The following is an 18894-nucleotide window of genomic DNA, read 5'->3' as shown; positions in this document are numbered from 1 at the left end:
TAAATAAATTATATATATATATATATATATATATATATATAAACTGTAAAATGATGAAACAAGAAATGCTGTAAAAAAACATTTATTTTATACTAAATAAAATTCTAGGCAAGTTTCTTCAGATGTGTTTGACTTTGGAAATGAAGTATTGGATTTCAGTGCATTTAAATAATAATACTGTAAGTGACATAAATAATGAGTTAAAAATAATATTTACATAGTCAAACATTAACCCCTACCTGGCTACAAACCCTTGGTATTATTATTATCATGATAATATGGTACGGTCATGTGACCTTTGATCACCTGGAGGTAGGCCTATAAAGAGTGGGATATCAGTGTTGTTCATTTGTCTGATGAAGAGCCTGCGTGCTCGAAACGTCACATATGCTATGCGACAGTTTTTTTTTTAAATAAATTTTTTGATATTTTTGGAGCTTTGGTGTTGCCGACTTTACATCAAAAAATTTTCCACTTGTTTCTTAGTCGAGCACCCAGTTGAGATTGATGTGCGTGCTTTTGCCTGCTCTTCACTATATTATTCAAAATATAAATCATATAATAACAAATATGATTTTATTCATAAAATATAGTAATATACTTACAGATATAATTTTGTAAATAGAAATATTTAAAATATGATATGAGTGCAACTATGTTAATTATGCATATATACTTATGTTTAAATATTTAGTGTTGGTGAGATTTTTTTTAATGCTTTTTTTTTTTTTCACGAATATAATTATCAATATATTGTTTAATAACATTAATTGATGCCTGCCTAGGTACATAAATACAAATCAATTTCCACTCTTCAGTACATAGGTATTGAAGTAGTGAAGTGTCCGCGTCGCGGAGGTGATATCAATAAATTGCTTTTACAGCGCGAAGCCTTTTGGATTTATACACTAGATATGTTGTCCCCTAGAGGATTAAATGAGGACTTTGATATTTGTCCATTTCTTTAAACACAAGATATCTATTTGTTTTTTTTAATGCTTTTTTTTTTTTTTTTTTAAGAAAGTCTCTTATGCTCACCACGGCAGCAATTATTCAATTAAAATACAGTAAAAACAGTAATAGGGTGAAATAATGTATTACTATTTACAACAACTGTTTTCTATTTTAATATATTTCAAACTGAAATTTATTCCTGTGATTCTTTCAGAAATCATTCGAATATGCTGATTTGGTGCTGATGAAACATTTCTTCTTATCATCAAACTGAAAACTACATATGCGCACTTTTCTGATTCATTGCTCCAAATGAAAATTCTAGCGTGCCAGATCGAACCAAGCAGAGCTTAAAAAATTCGAAAGTTCACCAGTGAATCCCCCTCATCCAATTGTGACAAAAGTCAGTAAGTAATACTTATTTAAATGCACGCTGTTAGCATTGGGATAAGGAAGGTCAAAAATAATTTGTTGGTGTTTCATAGCATGCTGTTTGTTTAAGTGTTAAATAATAAATTGTGCAACAAAAAACAACCAATCCCAGCTCTAAAGCCAAATCAACAGCAGGAAAAACGACTTGAGGTACCTGCACTAGCTTCCCAGCCACAACTTCTGATGGTACAACGCCGATGAGCAACCCAATCCCTGTCACCGAGACACCCCGTTTCTCCGCTTCCAAGTGTCTGAATTGCTATGGAATGGCAGAGAGACAGCTGGCAGTTAAGACATGCCCGCTACCAGACATTGAGAACAGAAAGAGAAAAGGAGAGACACAACCATTCAGAAAGAGAGGCGTTAAATGCTATCTTAAGAGGGACACAAAACACCTTATTCATTACAATAAGTAGAGGGGAAAAAAAGCTTTCCAAGCTTTGAGCAAGTGAAAGATTCAAAATGTTATCATACCAAGACTGAGTTTTACTAAATGGAAAAGAGCAAAGACAAAACAACAAATGTATTAAAAAAACAAAGCCTTACATCTATGGCATTGTATGCATCGATAAACAGATTGCGACCGCTGATGCTACAATACATGCAGCCCAAAGTCAAATAGAGACAAAAGGAGAAGAAGTAACGATGATTGTAATGACCAACACAGTTGTTAAGCCAAGCTGAATATAAATAATTAAGGACTTAACTACACAGAAGTGGAAATATATGAAATGGATCTGGGCTGTTAAAGGAATAACTCACCAAATTTAATTTAAATTCTATATAAATTCAATTTAAATGTAAATCTGTAAAATGTAAATGTTACTTACTCACATTTGTGTCATTCTAAACATTTACTATTTTTTTTACCACTGTGGAATGCAAAAGGGAAACTGGAGAGCAACAATGCCTGTCAGTTTTTCAGCTGCCTTTTCAGTATTTTTCCAATATGAATTTTTATAAAGTCTTTTGTTACAAAGTTACAAAGCCATGAACCAAACCAACCAGCAACGAGGTGATTCACAAAATTACTCATTTTAATTTGAAGCAAAAATGTATTTGAAAATCGGACAAAAAAAAGGGATAGTTCTGTTAAACGTAAAAGAAGATATTTTAAAGAATGTGGTAACCAGTTTCTGGTCTCAAGTGACTTCCATAGTATTTTTTTCCATTCTTTTATGTTCAACAGAAGAGAGAAATGTTAAAATTTTGGGGGTAAAATATCCCTTTAATGGTTTTATTATGGGAATGAACTAAAATTCCATGAAGCATTGCGAATGATAATCAAAATAAAATAAAAAACAAGTGATTATTATAAAACTACTGATTTAAAGATGTTGAAATATATTAAATGTTTATTGCAAAATGAATACATTACAAATATTTAAGTAGTTTGAGATTGTAGGGAGATTTGCTCAAATATGTTATTTGCAGTGCTTCATGGGAGTGGGGGGAGTGGTGGTGGGGGGGGGGTTTAGTTTCTCTGATTAATAGGGATTTTTCTTCAGAATCAAGAGTAAAGTAGTTTTTCACAAGGAATTCTGTTAGTAAACATGATTACTTAAAAATAAGCTGAAATAATGTGAGCTGATGGCTTTAAACAAAAGCATATGCCATAAATTAACATTCTCATAGCTCACAGAAGGCTGTCTTTAAAGCTTTATAAGTTGTCATTAAAAAAAACTGTTGAACTCTTTAATAAAAACTGTTCTCGTCTGTCTTTTCCATGTAATTCTAGTGAATGAATGCAATACAACTTGTGCATATACAAGTTTGCAACAACATGTTAATGTGGGGTGGGGGGGGGGGGGGGGGGGGGGGGGGGGGGGGGGGGGGGGGGGGGGCTAAAGTGCTCTTTTGGGGCAATCGGTTTAGTTTCTCTGATTAATAGGGATTTTTCTTCAGAATCAAGGGTAAAGTAGTTTTTCACAAGGAATTCTGTTAGTAAACATGATTACTTAAAAATAAGCTGAAATAATGTGAGCTGATGGCTTTAAACAAAAGCATATGCCATAAATTAACATTCTCATAGCTCACAGAAGGCTGTCTTTAAAGCTTTATAAGTTGTCATTAAAAAAAACTGTTGAACTCTTTAATAAAAACTGTTCTCGTCTGTCTTTTCCATGTAATTCTAGTGAATGAATGCAATACAACTTGTGCATATACAAGTTTGCAACAACATGAGTGTAAATAAATGACAGAATTGTCATTTTTGGTGAACTATTCCTTTAAACTGAATGTTTAACTGTGTAAAAACAGCAAGTAAATAAGAATTTTAGAGTAAAATAAGACCAAATGGGTGCACTTTTTACAAAATGTCTGGATTATTGTGATTTAAAAAGGATACGGCAATGATGATCCATTTTTAGAATACAGCTGTAGAGAAAGATATAGGGATGTTTATACATGGGAGTTTCTTACAATAATGGTATACAATGCAGCTGACACCGAGTCACCAGTTAGATTTTATAAACCTGTTTGGACAGAGAAAACGGTCTCTCTTACGTTTTACAGATGCCACAGTGGTGACTTCGCGCTGGTTTAGGAATGACACACTTTTTACAGAACGACACAAACGGGACATCATTTTTCATCTGAAAATCAACGGGGAAAAAAGAAAGATGAGCTGTCAGGTCATGAATAACACTGAACACACACATCTGCTCTACTGGATTGTGGCATCTTTAAGGGTGCCGAACCTTTGGAGGGTATCCAGGGGGAGTTTTTGTGGCCTTGTAGTAATGGAAGACTATCATGACCAAGTTCCAATGTCCGTAACAAATGTGCCACATCATCCAGCCAGGAGAGTATGTTTGGAGGACCAACGGTAGAAGGCAGAAGTAAGCGATGAAAACCACAGAACTGGTAAGAGCTACTACTAAAAACACAAAAACCTGAAGAGAAAAGGAAAAAAACACAGGGTGTAAGAGAAACAGACAATGTAACAAAATAACATGATCGTAATCATGAGAAATGAATGGATTTACCATTCCAAACCAGCGTGTGACAACCTCCACCATCCAAAACACTGGTTCAAGGATGCAGTCCAGCACCACTTCAGAGTTAGTGAGTGAGTTAAAATAAAGGGATTTGAAGATCAGTTTGATGTAGCTCACAGGCCGCCTTAGTCTTCTGGGCATGCGACTGCGACTGTGCCTGCCACACCCGCGCATGCATCGGAGCAGCAGGTGCATGACAGTAGAGCAGGGACGCATGTTTAGCCCCTGTAAAGACAAGATCTGATCTTTTAATAATCTGTTCAAACATCCTGAATATCGGCACAAGCAAGTTCCTCTGCCTACGGCCTACAATTTGCTCACTGACAATTGCCCTCGTGCCGAACCTGTAAGCCAATTAGATTAACCAAGTATCCACCTAAGCACAGTTGGTGTGATTGATCCAAACCAATAATGCAAGCAATGGTTTAGTTTTCTGATACCCCCCTAAAACTGCGATAAAATCAACTCATGATGCCGCTGGATGTTTTTATTTCGGGACAGATGGAGACAAATAAATAGAAGCAGTAGTTTCTATCCCTTTGAGCGGTGCGTTCCAAACGGGATATATCACCCTCCGAAGGAGGGATTAGGGCATAGGGATGAGCCCTTCCGAATGGAACGCAGGGCATGTCTGACGCTCAGGGATGTGAACTGTCACGCTTGGAATTCTGGGAATTGGAGTTTAAGGCGTGAAAAGCAGACATATTATCTGGGAATATTTTTATAATGTATATTTTTGTATTATTAATTATAAAAATTACGTTAAGTTGTGTGGCATTTAATGAAATAATCGTACTTCAGTTCGATTTTTCATAAGATTTAAGACAAACGGCAGCAGAGAATGGTGGGAATTGTAGTTTGAGTCATGTCAAAGTCTTTTTCGCGAATCGGTTCTTTCGAACACCTTTCAAAGGAACAGCTCAAGAAACAATTCAGTGATTCTTTTACATCCGAGCGTGGGCTCTAAAATCAGAGATGGTCTTATTAATTATAGCCATCAAGTGGCTTTGCTCAAATCTGCTCTAGAACGGCCCAATAAAGGCATATTACGTGTTTACGGGTTTATTATGTGTTCTTTTCTATAACGTTGTACTATTACAATGTAGTGAAATTGAATGTCTCCCAGTTTGTTGCAGTCATGAATAACCAGTCCATAAAAAGTATTTAAACCTATTTAAAACACAATTATAATTTACGTTTACATTGCTAATTTTTTCATCTGTTGAAAAAATATAATTTACATCTGTTGGCTGAAAATGTGTTTTTATAAAAAGCTGTTTAAATAACTCGGAACTATTTCTGAACCTGTTCAACCAATGCATTGAAAAGATCCGACTCAAAAGAACAATTAGTTCAGGACTCGGACAACGAAAGTAGATGTTCACACGTGCTAAGGCACTACGTGGGTCGAAATAGTGCAAGACATGGCATTCAGTTTCAACTTCGATATTCCTTTACGGACAGAAGAAACAAACGATAAAGAAAACAAAGACGACAAAGCAAAAGATGTGGATCTTAAGTGCTCGGTAAGGGAATTTATCATTAGCTTGTTAAAACTGGCTATATCTTTGCTAACGCTGGAAGACAGCAGACTTTAAGATCTAAATGCTTGAAATGTACAGCACACTTTAAATTCTAGGACTAAATGATACTCCATTTTAACAATTAATGTGAAAGCGTGAATCAGCAATATGTGGGTGTACAGTAAGATTTGATTGCTCCTGTTAAGATCAAATGCACATTGTGTTTTTTTTCATAGGAAGCCAGTGCAACCATCTCAAAGAAGATTAAAGATGCTGTGGAGCACCAACTTTTGTTGGATCCTCTGTCCCACATTGAGAACTGGGTGCCTGAAACCATCACCATAGGTGCTCTGCCTCCCCTTCTCTGTCTCAACGAATCAGTGTTTGAGAAGACTGCTCCTGAACGAGAGGACAGTGAGGAGATACTGGCCAAAACACTGACTCAAAACTCTGACCTCATCTCTGGAGTCTATGAGGGTGGACTTAAGATATGGGAATGCACTTATGACCTTCTTGAGTACATTGATGATGCAGGAGAGACCTTCGCTGGGAAAAGAGTGTTAGACTTGGGCTGTGGAGCAGGTCTACTTGGCATACTTGCATTGAAGAGAGGAGCCACCAAAGTTGACTTCCAGGATTATAACAGCACTGTGATTGTGCAGTTAACAGTGCCAAATGTCTTTCTCAATTGTGAAGAAGATGATGAGAACAAAGAGAAAAATAGCAGCCCACCGTCTAAGAGGAAAGCCCCCCTGAATGCATCAGAGAAGTTACTAGATCGTTGTGGTTTCTTCTCGGGCGACTGGAATTCTTTTCTCAGACTTATGCAAAATAAAACACCATTGCCGAAATATGACATTATCTTCACATCAGAAACCATATACAACACAGACTACTACTCTTCACTTCATAATGTGTTTTGTGACCTGCTTGATGAGAATGGTATTGTTTATTTGGCAACCAAATCTCACTATTTTGGAGTAGGAGGTGGCCTTCATCTGTTTGAGAAGTTTGTGGAGCAGAATAATGTCTTTCAAATCAGATATTTGAAGGATGTGGAACAAGGCCTGAAGAGACATGTTGTATCATTGACATTCAAAAAGTGACATTCAAATTTTATTAATGTGCCTGTGCTATTATGGTGCAAGTTAACATAAGATAATGGATGCTCATTCCTTTTAGGCCAGAAGGATTGACTATGGGATCCTAAATTGTGCTTGGTGTAAGCAACTAATGTTAAAACAGCAAGTGCACAATCACTGAAACAGGAGCTTGGTGAAACAACAGATTTGTTAGTTAAAGTCAATGTTCAATCTGCAATAAAGCCCAGCAAAACCATCATCAACAAGACAAGAATTGACATAAGTTTACATGTACCACCCCATATCTCTACAATTTATTAAACATGGTCACACGACATTCAAAAAGTGACATTCAAATTTTATTAATGTGCCTGTGCTATTATGGTGCAAGTTAACATAAGATAATGGATGCTCATTCCTTTTAGGCCAGAAGGATTGACTATGGGATCCTAAATTGTGCTTGGTGTAAGCAACTAATGTTAAAACAGCAAGTGCACAATCACTGCAACAGGAGCTTGGTGAAACAACAGATTTGTTAAAGTCAATGTTCAATCTGCAATAAAGCCCAGCAAAACCATCATCAACAAGACAAGAATTGACATAAGTTTACATGTACCACCCCATATCTCTACAATTTATTAAACATGGTCACACAGGCCAACAGACTCAACGCTGGTTTAATGTGAAAGGAAATGTACTTGAAGATGCCACATTGACAACACTTGACCAAACATTCTTCAAAAAGTGGAGACAAAGTAAATTCTGGAATGAATTATATAAAAACAAATCCAAACAAAAATGTGTGGTCCCTGTAAACTGTTTAACTAATAAATACTCACAACCATTCCAAAATTCTAATATTTCAAATTGGTTACATATAGGTCCTATACTTTTTTTTACTTGTATATACTTCTTCTATAGAGCTCTGTCTCATTGATGTTAAATATGGGAGTCTTGTTTAAAGTAATTCAGTGCTGACGTATAATTAAAAAGTATATAATCTATTTCTTGGCTTTCCCCTGTGCTGCCACAGCCTCCATGGCTTTGCGAACAGTTTCCTCGTCTCCGAGGAACTGCATTGGCTTGATGGGCTTCAGGTTCTTGTCCAGCTCGTAAAGAATAGGGATGCCTGTGGGCAGATTCAGCTCCATGATGGCCTCCTCAGACATACCTGTGAGTGAGGAAACAAACTATGTGACTATTGAAGAAATGAAATCTAAATCATTTGTGGTGACCCCGCAAGCCATTTTTATTTTTATATGATCCATTTCCATTTTAAAGTTTGAGTAACTAACTTTTGTGTTTTTGGCTTTTGTATTAATTTTATTTTAATGTGTCTAAATAGTTATTCATTTATTCAGTTTTAATTTTAGTTATTCTAGTACATCAAGTTTAATTATATGAAAATGAGAAATGCCTTGGTAACTAGCAACTTTTGACTTCATACCAACTTTAAGTAATTTTATGGAGAGAAACTCAAAAAAAGAGCAATTTCTCGCTGATTAAAAACAATATATATATATATAAAGATCTTATTAATTTCCATGACTTTTCCAAACCTGGAAATCATATTTAAAGTATTTCAATGATGGTGGGAACCTTCAATAAGAGATTGAAATAATACTGTGGGATAATTACCTTCTAAGTGTTTCACAATGCCTCTCAAACTGTTTCCATGAGCAGCAATCAACACTCTCTTTCCCTCCTTGATTTGAGGCACAATCTCCTCATTCCAGAAAGGTAGAGCCCGTGCAATTGTGTCCTTCAGACTCTCACAAGAAGGCAGCTGGTCCTCGGTCAAATCAGCATAACGTCTGTCCTATAGGAAGACAAGACATCCCGCAAGATATAAAATTGGTGCATTAATCAAACATCACTATGTAATAGTGCTGCTCTTTTAGGCTAATAGAAATTCTTGACTTGTTTGTTTGTTCTAGGTCATAGGAAAACCCGAGTGCTTGAATGTTATCAACATTTGTAAGCAGTTTCCTATACAAATAAGGTTTGACCTTTGATTTCTGACTCTTTGCACTGATTAACTACTAGGGACGTCAATTTCAATGTGTGACATCAACATGACAAATTGCAACATGTAATTGAAAACTTGGTTTTCAAACTCACGAGTTGGGATAATGCATGTTATAATGACTTATGAACTCTGTGATTTTCGTTGTACGGGATGCAAGAATGCAGATAATAAAAAAAAGTTGATAGGCATGCTGTCACTGGGCAATATCATCCATTCAGAAAGCTCAAAACTGAACACACCCCCTAGAGTAGCAGCTGTGAGACCATGTGCATTTATACACTTACAAGTTATTGTTTCTTATATACTGTATTTTGAGTAATCTATGGAATCTGAGGAGGGGAAGTGACTAATTTTAATGACAAATACATCTAAAATATACTTATGAATGCAACAGATTAGGTGCTTAAAGTACCATAATGAATAAAAGAGGCTGAAGACCCCACCTTGCTGATGATGCTGTAAAAGTCATGATCTGCATCCATAGTTGGTGGAGGGATGTCATAGGAGCGCCTCCAAATCTTAACCTGGGCTTCACCGTGCTTGGCCGCAGTCTCAGCCTTGTTTAACCCAGTCAGACCACCATAATGGCGTTCATTCAGGCGCCAGGTCCTGTGCACAGGCAGCCACATCTGATCAATACTGTCCAAAACAATCCATAACGTCCGGATGGCCCTCTTCAGTACCGAGGTATAACAAATGTCAAACTCAAACCCTGCATCTGCAAAGACACAGTATAGACTTAATATGAAACACGGAATTCAACATAATACAACTTAATATATTGTGATCAACATTTATTTTTCTTATTAAAATATTATTTAATAAACATTTAATACAGCATAGCCCTAATACGGAATTAAAAACTATATAAATGAATATTACAATAATTTAAAAAAATTAAATTATAGAATATTAATTGTAGATATATATATATATATATATATATATATAAAATGCATAACTGTAATCACGTCAAAAAGTCATTTTACGCATCCCTGACTGGTAAATTCTGCACGTGAACAAAATCACGTCCTGTGTTGCGCGTTCGCAACGGGTAGGCCCCGCCCTCATTCCGTCAGTAATTATGCACCAAGAGCTTGTAACACTCTAAAGAGAAAGGAAAAAATGAAATCGCATCATATGACCCCTTTAAAACACAAATATCTCAATGCAATCATTAATAAGACAAAGCGGGCTAAGTGATACCCAATTTATACATAATGTACATGTTCTTTCAAAAATGAATCTAGATCTAATCTTCTGATATACTTAGGACGGCAGATTTACAACGCTCATTCACAATGCTGGAAAATATAATACTATACAAATCTTTTAAAGCTTGACCGCCTTTCTTTGCCTCGTGAACCCCTGTCTCGCTCAGGTCCGCGTCAAACCAGCCACAGAAGCGATTCTCCTGGTTCCAGCAGCTCTCGCCATGGCGAATGAGAACCAGCTTGTATGCAGCCATCTGAGATATTCACAGAGACAAATACTAAAGGTAGCAGCTGAAGACAGCACGGTGAGCTCTGAGCGCTGGTCGAACAGGTTGTTAAGCTCTGTAAAGCGTACTGTCAAAAAGACCCTCCTTCTTCTTCTTCTTTCAGGTTTAATGGCGGTTGGCAACTCAAAAAGACCCTCCTTCTTCTTCTTCTTCTGATGTTTATTGGCGGTTTTGGCAAACCAAAAGACCCTCCTTCTCATCTGAGTCCGTAATGAATGACGTTCAGACCGCCCCATCTCAACGCTCAACCAATCAAAGCCTCAGAACGATGCACAATTAGCCTTTTTCACACTTCCGGGTTTTGTGTTTCCGGCGTTCGCTAACGCAGGGTAAAGTTACTTCCGGTAACAATGGCGGAGTCTAAGAATAAGTGTTGCCATAGCGTCCCTCAGTGCACCAATTCTAAACAAAAACAACCATATTTGAGTTTTCACGGGTATCCTTTAAACGAAGACCAAAAAAGGAAATGGGTCGTCGTTATTAGACGGGAGGAAGGGTTTACGTTCGTAATTCGGAGAGGTAGCACATATGTCTGTAGTCAGCATTTTACCGCTGCCGATTACGTTACAGGAAGTTCGCGGCTGAGCGTTGGTGCCATTCCCAGTCGTTTCCCATGGAACAATTTCCATGTACCCCCTCAAAGTGAAACTGCAAACACGGCATGGGGGAAAAAACGTGACCTTCCTGTAATGCCTCTGCATATATTATATTAAACCTCCTGTAGCATTTTGGGGTTCAAAATATTTTAGCAAGAATAAGAAGGAGTATAATACATTTCATCGTTCATAGTTCATCGACCCTACCAGAGATATGCATTAAACTGAGGAAGGATTAGTAACTTCCCGTTAGAGGTCATTGGGTGTATCTTGGAGATGAGGTTCTGGAGAGCCAATCAAAAGTTACTTATGTAGGTGTGGGCGGGGTTTAGTGCGGATGTTTCTGAAGCCTGAACTGAGCGTGTTTATCTAACGTTACTCGAGTCAATGATGCTGTTGGAGTATGAATGAAACAAATAAAAAATAGTAACTATGAATCTTCAGTATTTTGATAGTAACTGTTAATCTTTAGGATTCTACTTTTTTTCTCGAAATATATGTACCTAACTGCAGATCTGACCATATTCTGATGACCATAAATGACTCATGATCACTCATTATGAATCAGAATCAGAATCAGAATCAGAATGAGCTTTATTGCCAGTCTGTACACAACCTGTCATTGATGTAAAAGCATGTCCCGCCGCCGCGCGATTTCCCCGTTGATTCTGCGTCGCGATCTGCTCTAAACAGCTGAAAGCCCGGCAGACTCAACGCGCTGTCCGGAATGGCGTCTTTCAGCCAGGTTTCCGTGAAACACAGAGCAGCAGAGTTTGAAAAATCCTTATTTGTCCGGGAGAGCCGAAAACTGAGAGAGCCGAAAACACTGAGTAGATGGAAAACTGCATTTGCCACACCTTTTATTCCAGTGGATATTTTTCAGGGTTGGTTCTTTTTGAAAATCAGTTTTGTAAGAACTCATACCTAAAAGTCCTGCCAACAAAAAGCTGAACATTTTCCACCGTTATTGCCTACCTCATAAAGTCACTGGAATAACAGACAGTCCTCATAATGTGACATGCATCCCAAATGTGGATTTATAAAAAAAAAAAAATAGGGCAGGGACTTGGTTCTATGCATCGTTGTTGTGAGCATTGGAGCTAAAATAAATTCCTCATTATTCCCTTCCCACCAAACTAAACCTATAAAATAATATGCAGATTTCACTAAATACTGTATACATTTATTTAATATCTTTCTCTCTCTCTCCCCAGGTGGGTTTAGAGAAGATGGCCACAGAGCACACCAAGCTGATTTATGTGACCACTGGAGTCTTACTGCAAAAATTAATGGCAGCCAAAACACTCACAGAGTACTTGCACATCTTCATAGATGATGTAGATACACATACATCTGCAATTTATAGACATACACTGCTGCCACATTTAAACCACATTTATTTGATCAAAAATACAGTAAAACAGTAATATTGTAAAATATTACAATATAAAATAAAAAAGTGTTTCTATTTTTAAATACTTTCAAATGTTATTTATTCATGTGATGCCAAATCTGAATTTTCAGCAGCCATTACTCTAGTCATCAGCGCCACATGATCATTCAGAAATCATTCAAATATGCTGATTTGCTGCTCAAGAAACATTTCTCAATATCATTTCTTATTATGTTGAAAACAATTGTGCTGTTTAATATTTTTGTGGAAACCATGATACATTTTTCAGGATTCTTTGATGAATAGACCGTTCAAAAGAACAACATTTATTTGAAATAGACATTTTATGTAACAATGTAAAAGACTTAAAAGACTATGATCAATTTAATGCATCCTTGCTGAATAAAAGTATTAATTTATTAAAAATCTCACTGACCCTAAACTTTTAAATGATAGTGTACATTTATAGAAATAGTATTCACATGCACAGAATGCATATGCTATTATGAAAAAGTTCCATTTTAAAATAAATGTTAATTTAAATGAAAACAATGGCATGTAAATCTCATTGTTTGCATTATAACCTGGTTTAGGTCCATGAGAGAACATTGACTTCCTATTGCTGGTTGTCAGAAAACTACTGCGGACCAATTCCAGATATGTCAATGTTTGTGCAACACTCATACTTTAATTCACAAAATCCGATTTTACACTGTGATTCTTACCTCTTTTTCTCTTACCTCTCTTTCTGTAGGTCATTCTGATGTCAGCCACCATAAACTGTACAGAGTTTGCAGAGTATTTTGGAACTCCGATCCGCAATTAGATGAATCCAGCATACTTGTTTGAGGTGGAAGGAGCCCCATACACCATTGAAGAGTTCTACCTGGATGAGCTCAAAACAATGTATGGGAAGCATCAAAAATGATATATTTTGACATTTCTATTTAAATTCTTTATACAAATATGTTTGTGTGTCTGTGTCAGGTGGACTTAACCCTCCCAGTAGACCCTTGTATCACAGAGGAGATGTACAGTGTTGCCGTCTCTCTCATCCAGAGCTTTGATGAAATGGAGGCTAAAGATCAAAGGTCAGAAATCACAATGAGTTCAGTCACTACCGTTCAAAATTTTTGGTTAAGATTTTTAAAATATTTTTGAAAGAAGCCTCACCAAAGCTGCATGAATTTGATCAAAATACAGTAAAAATTTTCAGCGCCCGTTACTCCAGTCTTTGGTGTCACATGATTCTTCAGAAATCATTCTAATATACTGATTTGGTGCTAAAGAAACCTTTTTTATGTTCAAGGTTGAAAACAGTTGTGCTGCTTAATATTGTTGTGAAATCTGTGATACATTTTTCCAGGATTCTTTAATGAGTAGAAAAAAAACAGCATTTATTTGATTTGATTTTTTTTGTTTTTGTTGTGACATTATTAACTGTCACTTCTGATCAATGTAATGCATCCTTGCTAAATAGAAAAGTTAGTTTTTCTTTAAAAAAAAAAACAAAAACAAAAAAAAACTTACTGACCGCAAACTTTTGAACAGCACTGTATATTTAATATTTTAATAATTTTGTGAGATCAGCTATACATTAAATGCTGTGTATCTTTGTCATATGTTTAAAGATTAAAAATTATATTTTAAGTCATTAAAACTGTTAAAACCTCAAGTCAGGTGGATTCTGATTGACTGTCAGTGTTTTTCCAGTGTGATTCCAACGATCATTCCACAATCATTGTTACAATTGTGTTGTGGACAACACTATTCTCATAGAATTAAAACAATTATTAAAACTTTAATTATAGTTATCGTTCTTTCTTTGTGTGACTGGGCCTGTAGTCTTAACACTCAAATATTCGCTCAAAAAATAAATCTCATGGCAGACATATTTCAGCAAATTAATGTCCAAATAAAAAGTTAAAATCATTGCAATATTCGTGAAGCTGTTTAAATTTGTTGCCAACAAAGTCATTGTGAATAAATGGTATATCTCCCAGCTATCTATTACAGCTGGATTTTTTTTTATGAATTTCAGTTTGCCATAAGTTGTATCTGCATGTTTCATTGCAGGCACAGGTGTTTTGCATCGCAGGCATGGGTCCGTCTGCGCAGTCGCTGATTCTGGGTGGTCGTTGGAGCAGTCGGGCACGTAACCGGTTTAAGACTCTCACAAGCGATCGCTCTGCCATCGTGTCCCTCTACTCAATTCTGCACGGTGTCATGCGCGTCGACCTGCACATCTCCATGGAGACAGGCGATGTCAGCGTGGCGGACCTCCTGGTGCAGGACAGACACGCCTGCCACACCCCTGAAAGCTTTGAGAGTCAGGTAACCTTGGCAACACCATAGTAATGTCTACCTGACAAGTTTTCTTGACATTATTTTAATTCAGTTTTTTTACATTTCATAGTCCTCTGTTGCTTGGCAGCAACGAATAACTCCTGAAATATGCACTAAAATATTTATGCATCAAGTTTAAATTTATTTATTGTTCATTAAACTAGGAAAAGTATAGAAGCTTATTTCTGACACAAAGTAAAACAAAGGTAATTGCAACTTTCCTACTTTTCTCCCAGCTGCTTTTATCTCCCAGTTGTCTTTTTCTCTGTTTTTATCTCGCAGTTGTGAGTTTATATCTCACAATTTTTATTATTATTTTTTTTTTTTGGTTAGAATTGTGAGTTTATATCTCAGCCTTGGTGGAATCAACTTTCCATAGATTTGAGACAATATTTTAACATTTGTTAAAAACATCCTGACCTGAAATCAGCCAGTTCAATGTCCATGCTTCTCTTTTTGTCTTTCTGCAGCAATCCCATGAGGTTCTGATGTCTCTGTATGAGGATATGGCCAGTGGCAGATTTACCCCTAATTCTGCTAGTGGTACCCTGAACAGCAGGATGGAAGAAGACAAGCAGCTCATCAACGAGCTCCTTCAGCACTTTTGTGCCTCCAGCAGCAGCTCCCCCAAGTGCAAGGTGCTGGCATAGCAGCCCTGTGATCGAGAAGGGTCTGTCTGCGGACTGCAAGAGAGGGGGCTCATCTGCAATACTAATCAAAGATTATCCTGTCAGATGTTAAATAGACATTTAGTAATTGTCTTTAAGATGTATATATGGTTCATGTAAATCCACTTTTGAGACGTATGTGTACTTAATGGAGCTCCCCTGTTAGTTGTGCATTATAAAACGTGTTTTTACAGCAAAATCACAAATATGCTATATTATGTAGGTCACAGACAGGGTTTAGATTAAGCCGGGATTAGTCCATAGTTCAATTAGGATATTTAAGTAGCTTTTATAAACGTTCCTTGGATAAAAACACTACTGATGTGCATCTTGAGACAAAAAAAATTTTTTTAAGATCAGCCAGTTCAAGTTGCTTTCAGTTAAAACAGCCCAGACATGCATTTTAGTCTGGGACTAGTCTTGACCAGCCTTGTCTGTGAAACCGGGGGATAGCGTCTTTACACCTTTTGCTTATATATTGCTTACTTTACACCTTAGTTTTAATAGATTATTAACTCCATAAACAATACCACTGTATGAAAATAACTTACACACTTCAATTTGAACGGTTATTTCGGGACAAAAAAAATTCTCACCGTTGTCTCTAAGCAAGCGGCCATCTTGCTAACAACATCTCGTTTTGACATCTCGCGTGGTTCTGTGTGATTTGGACAACTTCAAGTTACGCCTCCTTGTTCAAGTTACGCTCCCTTCCAGTTACGCCCCTCTCTTGCAGTCCGCAGACAGACACTCTTGGGCTATGATCGCCTGCATTTGAACGGTGCTGTATAAACTGTGATGTGTATTTCCTCTGGGTCTTTAAGTTCTGTTCTGTCACTCTGCAGGCTTTAGTTTATAGTCCCAGCAGTCCACAAAAGTTCAGCTTTCACAGCATGAGCATGATCAGCCACTTCAGGTAAGACATGCCTGTCCATCTCACAGAACAGACAAGTTAGGAAAGGATGTGGTGAGTGTTGCGAGTTTAGTTTTTTTGCAGGGCTGTTGGCATTGAGAGGGCAATCACATTACTGAACATGTGAAGCACATCATACACAAGAGAAGTGTCTCCTAGAATTGCATAAGAGATTTTGTGGGGTATTCAATTTTATTAGAAGAAAGTAGGTGATGATGGAAATGCTTGAATGTTACTTCTATTAAATGTGCAGTATTTTAGTTTTGCCAGTCATTTTTGTTACTTGAGAAAGAAAATTTCAGTTGCACAATACAGGGTTCATTAATATGTGTTGGAAAAATATGATTCTACTGCACTTTTTTGTTTTTTAAGGAACACTTCTAATTTTGATGTTATGTTTTAAAACAATGTAATTGTTTTTTAAAATTTAGCTGTAAGCTGAGTTGACCATGTTCTTGCTGTAGTTGAATGTGTACAGTAAATAATTTGTTCAAATTCCTGGATTTTTTCTTCTTTCAGAAATTACTTTGCTGTCTCTACCCAGGTTGAAAGTAGTTCACCCATTAGTTTTCCATAACATTTGTGCACTATATTCCAAGCTGTCTGAAGCTGTATGATAGCTTTATGAGAGGAACAGACCAAAAAATATTTTAAAACGTTACATGCTTATAATCTTTTTCTCCACTTTTAGCTCAAATCTCATTTCTCAAGTCGGCATGAAATAGAAATTCACCCTATCACACTTATAAATTCATGTTACTGATCTGTTTGTGAATGATGCATCCATGCATACATTTTATTTGTATAAAACATTTTGACTTCCATAATTCCATTGAAACGAAAGACTTTTCTTTGGTGACGTATATCAGGCTTCTTCAATCATTTAGTCCGTTTAAACCAACCCCTTTGTTACAATTGTCTGCAAGCTCACATTCAAATCTGTCTCCATCTGATTAACAACCAATGAACAGAACAAAGTCCTGACCTACATTTGTTTTCTTTTTTGATAATCTGTTTAACTCCGATGTATGTCAGAATTCGGAACATCTGTCACTATTTATCTGTTTGCTAACGTTATATTCATTTTACATTAAGCTCTGATACTTTATTGAATAGCTACAGGACATCATTAGGGGGATTTGCATTTTGCTCATCAAACTCAAACCTGCATAACTTGCAAAAGAAATCACAGCCTTATCTGTCTTTAATGCTTTGCAGAATAATTTTTCATAATGCCATTTGTCTGTCCCATAATGACCTTCTCTTAGTTCATTTTGCTATGAATGACAAGACACCAACCCTCCTACATTAAGGAACATTTATTTTTCCCATTCGTTAATTAAATACAGAGTGCAAATAGTTAAAGACTTTAAAATAACTGAACACTGAACGTCGTACAAAGTTGGACAGAGTTTAGTACAGCTGGAGCTCTGCAGTCTGACAATCAGGTGCCCTAGAGAAGGACCACAAAGCTTGTCTTTAAACACCTACACGTATCCCTACAGTTCTGCAAAAATTACAGTTACACATTTAGTAATAACATCTTCAAATTATCATTGTGCTCGAATACACAGAAAAGAACAAAAACAAAAAAACAATCCACAATTCAACTCGATATTAATAAGTATGTCTGTACACAGAACCACTCTACCAGTGACGGTGAATTGAAGCGATTATTCGACATGGCAGCAGGAGATTATATGACAGGCATGATTTTCATTTTCGTGTTACATTTTACAGCAGGAAATATGCACTGCAAAGTAAAGCAGAGAGAGGAAGAGCACTGCAGAGATAGCAAATATTTACTCAAGACTGGACTTCATGCACTTAAATCAGAAGCAATGGAAGAGAGAATCACCGTGTCCCTCTGGTATATCTATAGCTCTACGATTGCCCACAAGGTGTTATTTATGTGAATCTGTGTTAGTTATGCAGGAATTCACCTGTGACTGGCAACAGTGGGGGGTTTTATTGGTGCCATTATACTAACATGATCTTTTTTTGTTTAAGCTTTTTTTTTTTATTAGTTTTTGAGGTGACATTGGCCTCCTGTGTAGTTGGGGTCCTTCAGTGCTGGCAAAGTTGTAGATTTTACTGGCTATAGTGTTTACTTGTACAGAAGCAAAGAGTTTATTCCTTCTTTTTGGCCCCAGGAACCTTTTCTCTAATCCTGAAAATCAAACAGAAAATTAAGCAGGTTAATTATATAAAAAAATATATAAATAAATAAAATTGAAATTTTAATAATATTTATACAGAACTCACTTTCCCATTATCGAGTTAAACTGGGTGCGCACCAGTCCTAAGTACTGATCAATCTGTGTCTGAAAGGGAGAAAACGAGTGTGAGGATTCACCATACACAATATTGATGCCAAAAGAATCAATACTTAAACAAAAACAACAATACCAAAAGAAAGCCATTCACTATGGAAGCTTGTTTCTGACATGGGATGTAA

The 18894-nt window shown here is 36.6% G+C and overlaps 4 protein-coding genes across 12 annotated transcripts in view; 1 reads left to right on the top strand and 3 right to left on the bottom strand.

Moving 5' to 3' along the window:
- Positions 1–1159: 1159 nt before the first annotated feature.
- LOC107757111 (probable palmitoyltransferase ZDHHC16) lies at positions 1160–4954 on the bottom strand. The gene is made up of 7 exons (XM_016574490.1): positions 4829–4954; positions 4374–4632; positions 4086–4280; positions 3892–3980; positions 3734–3762; positions 1933–2066; positions 1160–1645 (listed from the first exon to the last, which is right to left on the bottom strand). Exons 2-7 carry the CDS (start codon positions 4599–4601, stop codon positions 1412–1414), a joined length of 909 nt encoding a protein of 302 aa, XP_016429976.1. The 5' UTR covers positions 4602–4632; positions 4829–4954; the 3' UTR covers positions 1160–1411.
- Positions 4955–5726: 772 nt separating this feature from the next.
- LOC107757142 (histidine protein methyltransferase 1 homolog) lies at positions 5727–7516 on the top strand. Of its 2 annotated transcripts, XM_016574549.1 has the most exons (3): positions 5727–5911; positions 6145–7001; positions 7327–7516. In XM_016574549.1, exons 1-3 carry the CDS (start codon positions 5810–5812, stop codon positions 7337–7339), a joined length of 972 nt encoding a protein of 323 aa, XP_016430035.1. In that variant the 5' UTR covers positions 5727–5809; the 3' UTR covers positions 7340–7516. The 2 variants fall into 2 exon arrangements, with proteins under 2 accessions (XP_016430035.1, XP_016430036.1); XM_016574550.1 differs by lacking the exon at positions 7327–7516 and having other exon boundaries at positions 6145–7313.
- A 260-nt stretch (positions 7517–7776) lies between these two features.
- On the bottom strand, positions 7777–10601 carry LOC107757143 (phosphoglycerate mutase 1-like). The gene is made up of 4 exons (XM_016574551.1): positions 10349–10601; positions 9463–9737; positions 8629–8809; positions 7777–8161 (listed from the first exon to the last, which is right to left on the bottom strand). The coding sequence occupies exons 1-4, from the start codon at positions 10485–10487 to the stop codon at positions 7992–7994; spliced, it is 765 nt and encodes a 254-aa protein (XP_016430037.1). The 5' UTR covers positions 10488–10601; the 3' UTR covers positions 7777–7991.
- A 7138-nt stretch (positions 10602–17739) lies between these two features.
- The window catches only part of LOC107757140 (reticulon-1-A-like), a 28343-nt gene continuing 27188 nt past the window's right edge, over positions 17740–18894 (bottom strand). For all 8 annotated transcript variants that reach the window (XM_016574541.1, XM_016574542.1, XM_016574543.1 and 5 more), the window contains 2 exons: positions 18702–18760; positions 17740–18606 (listed from right to left, as the gene is read on the bottom strand). In XM_016574541.1, coding sequence (XP_016430027.1) covers positions 18567–18606; positions 18702–18760 — 99 coding nt within the window. In that variant the 3' untranslated portion in view covers positions 17740–18566. The remainder of the gene's footprint in view (positions 18607–18701; positions 18761–18894) is intronic.

Source organism: Sinocyclocheilus rhinocerous, unplaced genomic scaffold, assembly GCF_001515625.1.
Source record: "Sinocyclocheilus rhinocerous isolate Xijiao unplaced genomic scaffold, SAMN03320098_v1.1 scaffold503, whole genome shotgun sequence".
NCBI lineage: Eukaryota > Metazoa > Chordata > Actinopteri > Cypriniformes > Cyprinidae > Sinocyclocheilus > Sinocyclocheilus rhinocerous.
This window is presented reverse-complemented; position numbering and strand designations above follow the sequence as displayed.

Coding starts and splice junctions, on each gene's coding strand:
- LOC107757111 (XM_016574490.1), bottom strand. CDS start 4,601: ATGCGTCCCTGCTCTACTGTCATGCACCTGCTGCTCCGATGCATGCGC. Junction 4,281..4,373: donor TCACACGCTGGTTTGGAATG/GTAAATCCATTC, acceptor TTTTCTCTTCAG/GTTTTTGTGTTTTTAGTAGT. Junction 3,763..3,891: donor CACTGTGGCATCTGTAAAAC/GTAAGAGAGACC, acceptor CTTTCTCTACAG/CTGTATTCTAAAAATGGATC.
- LOC107757142 (XM_016574549.1), top strand. CDS start 5,810: ATGGCATTCAGTTTCAACTTCGATATTCCTTTACGGACAGAAGAAACA. Junction 5,912..6,144: donor ATGTGGATCTTAAGTGCTCG/GTAAGGGAATTT, acceptor TTTTTTTCATAG/GAAGCCAGTGCAACCATCTC.
- LOC107757143 (XM_016574551.1), bottom strand. CDS start 10,487: ATGGCTGCATACAAGCTGGTTCTCATTCGCCATGGCGAGAGCTGCTGG. Junction 9,738..10,348: donor AGGCGGTCAAGCTTTAAAAG/ATTTGTATAGTA, acceptor GTGTCTTTGCAG/ATGCAGGGTTTGAGTTTGAC. Junction 8,162..8,628: donor CATTGTGAAACACTTAGAAG/GTAATTATCCCA, acceptor CCTCACTCACAG/GTATGTCTGAGGAGGCCATC.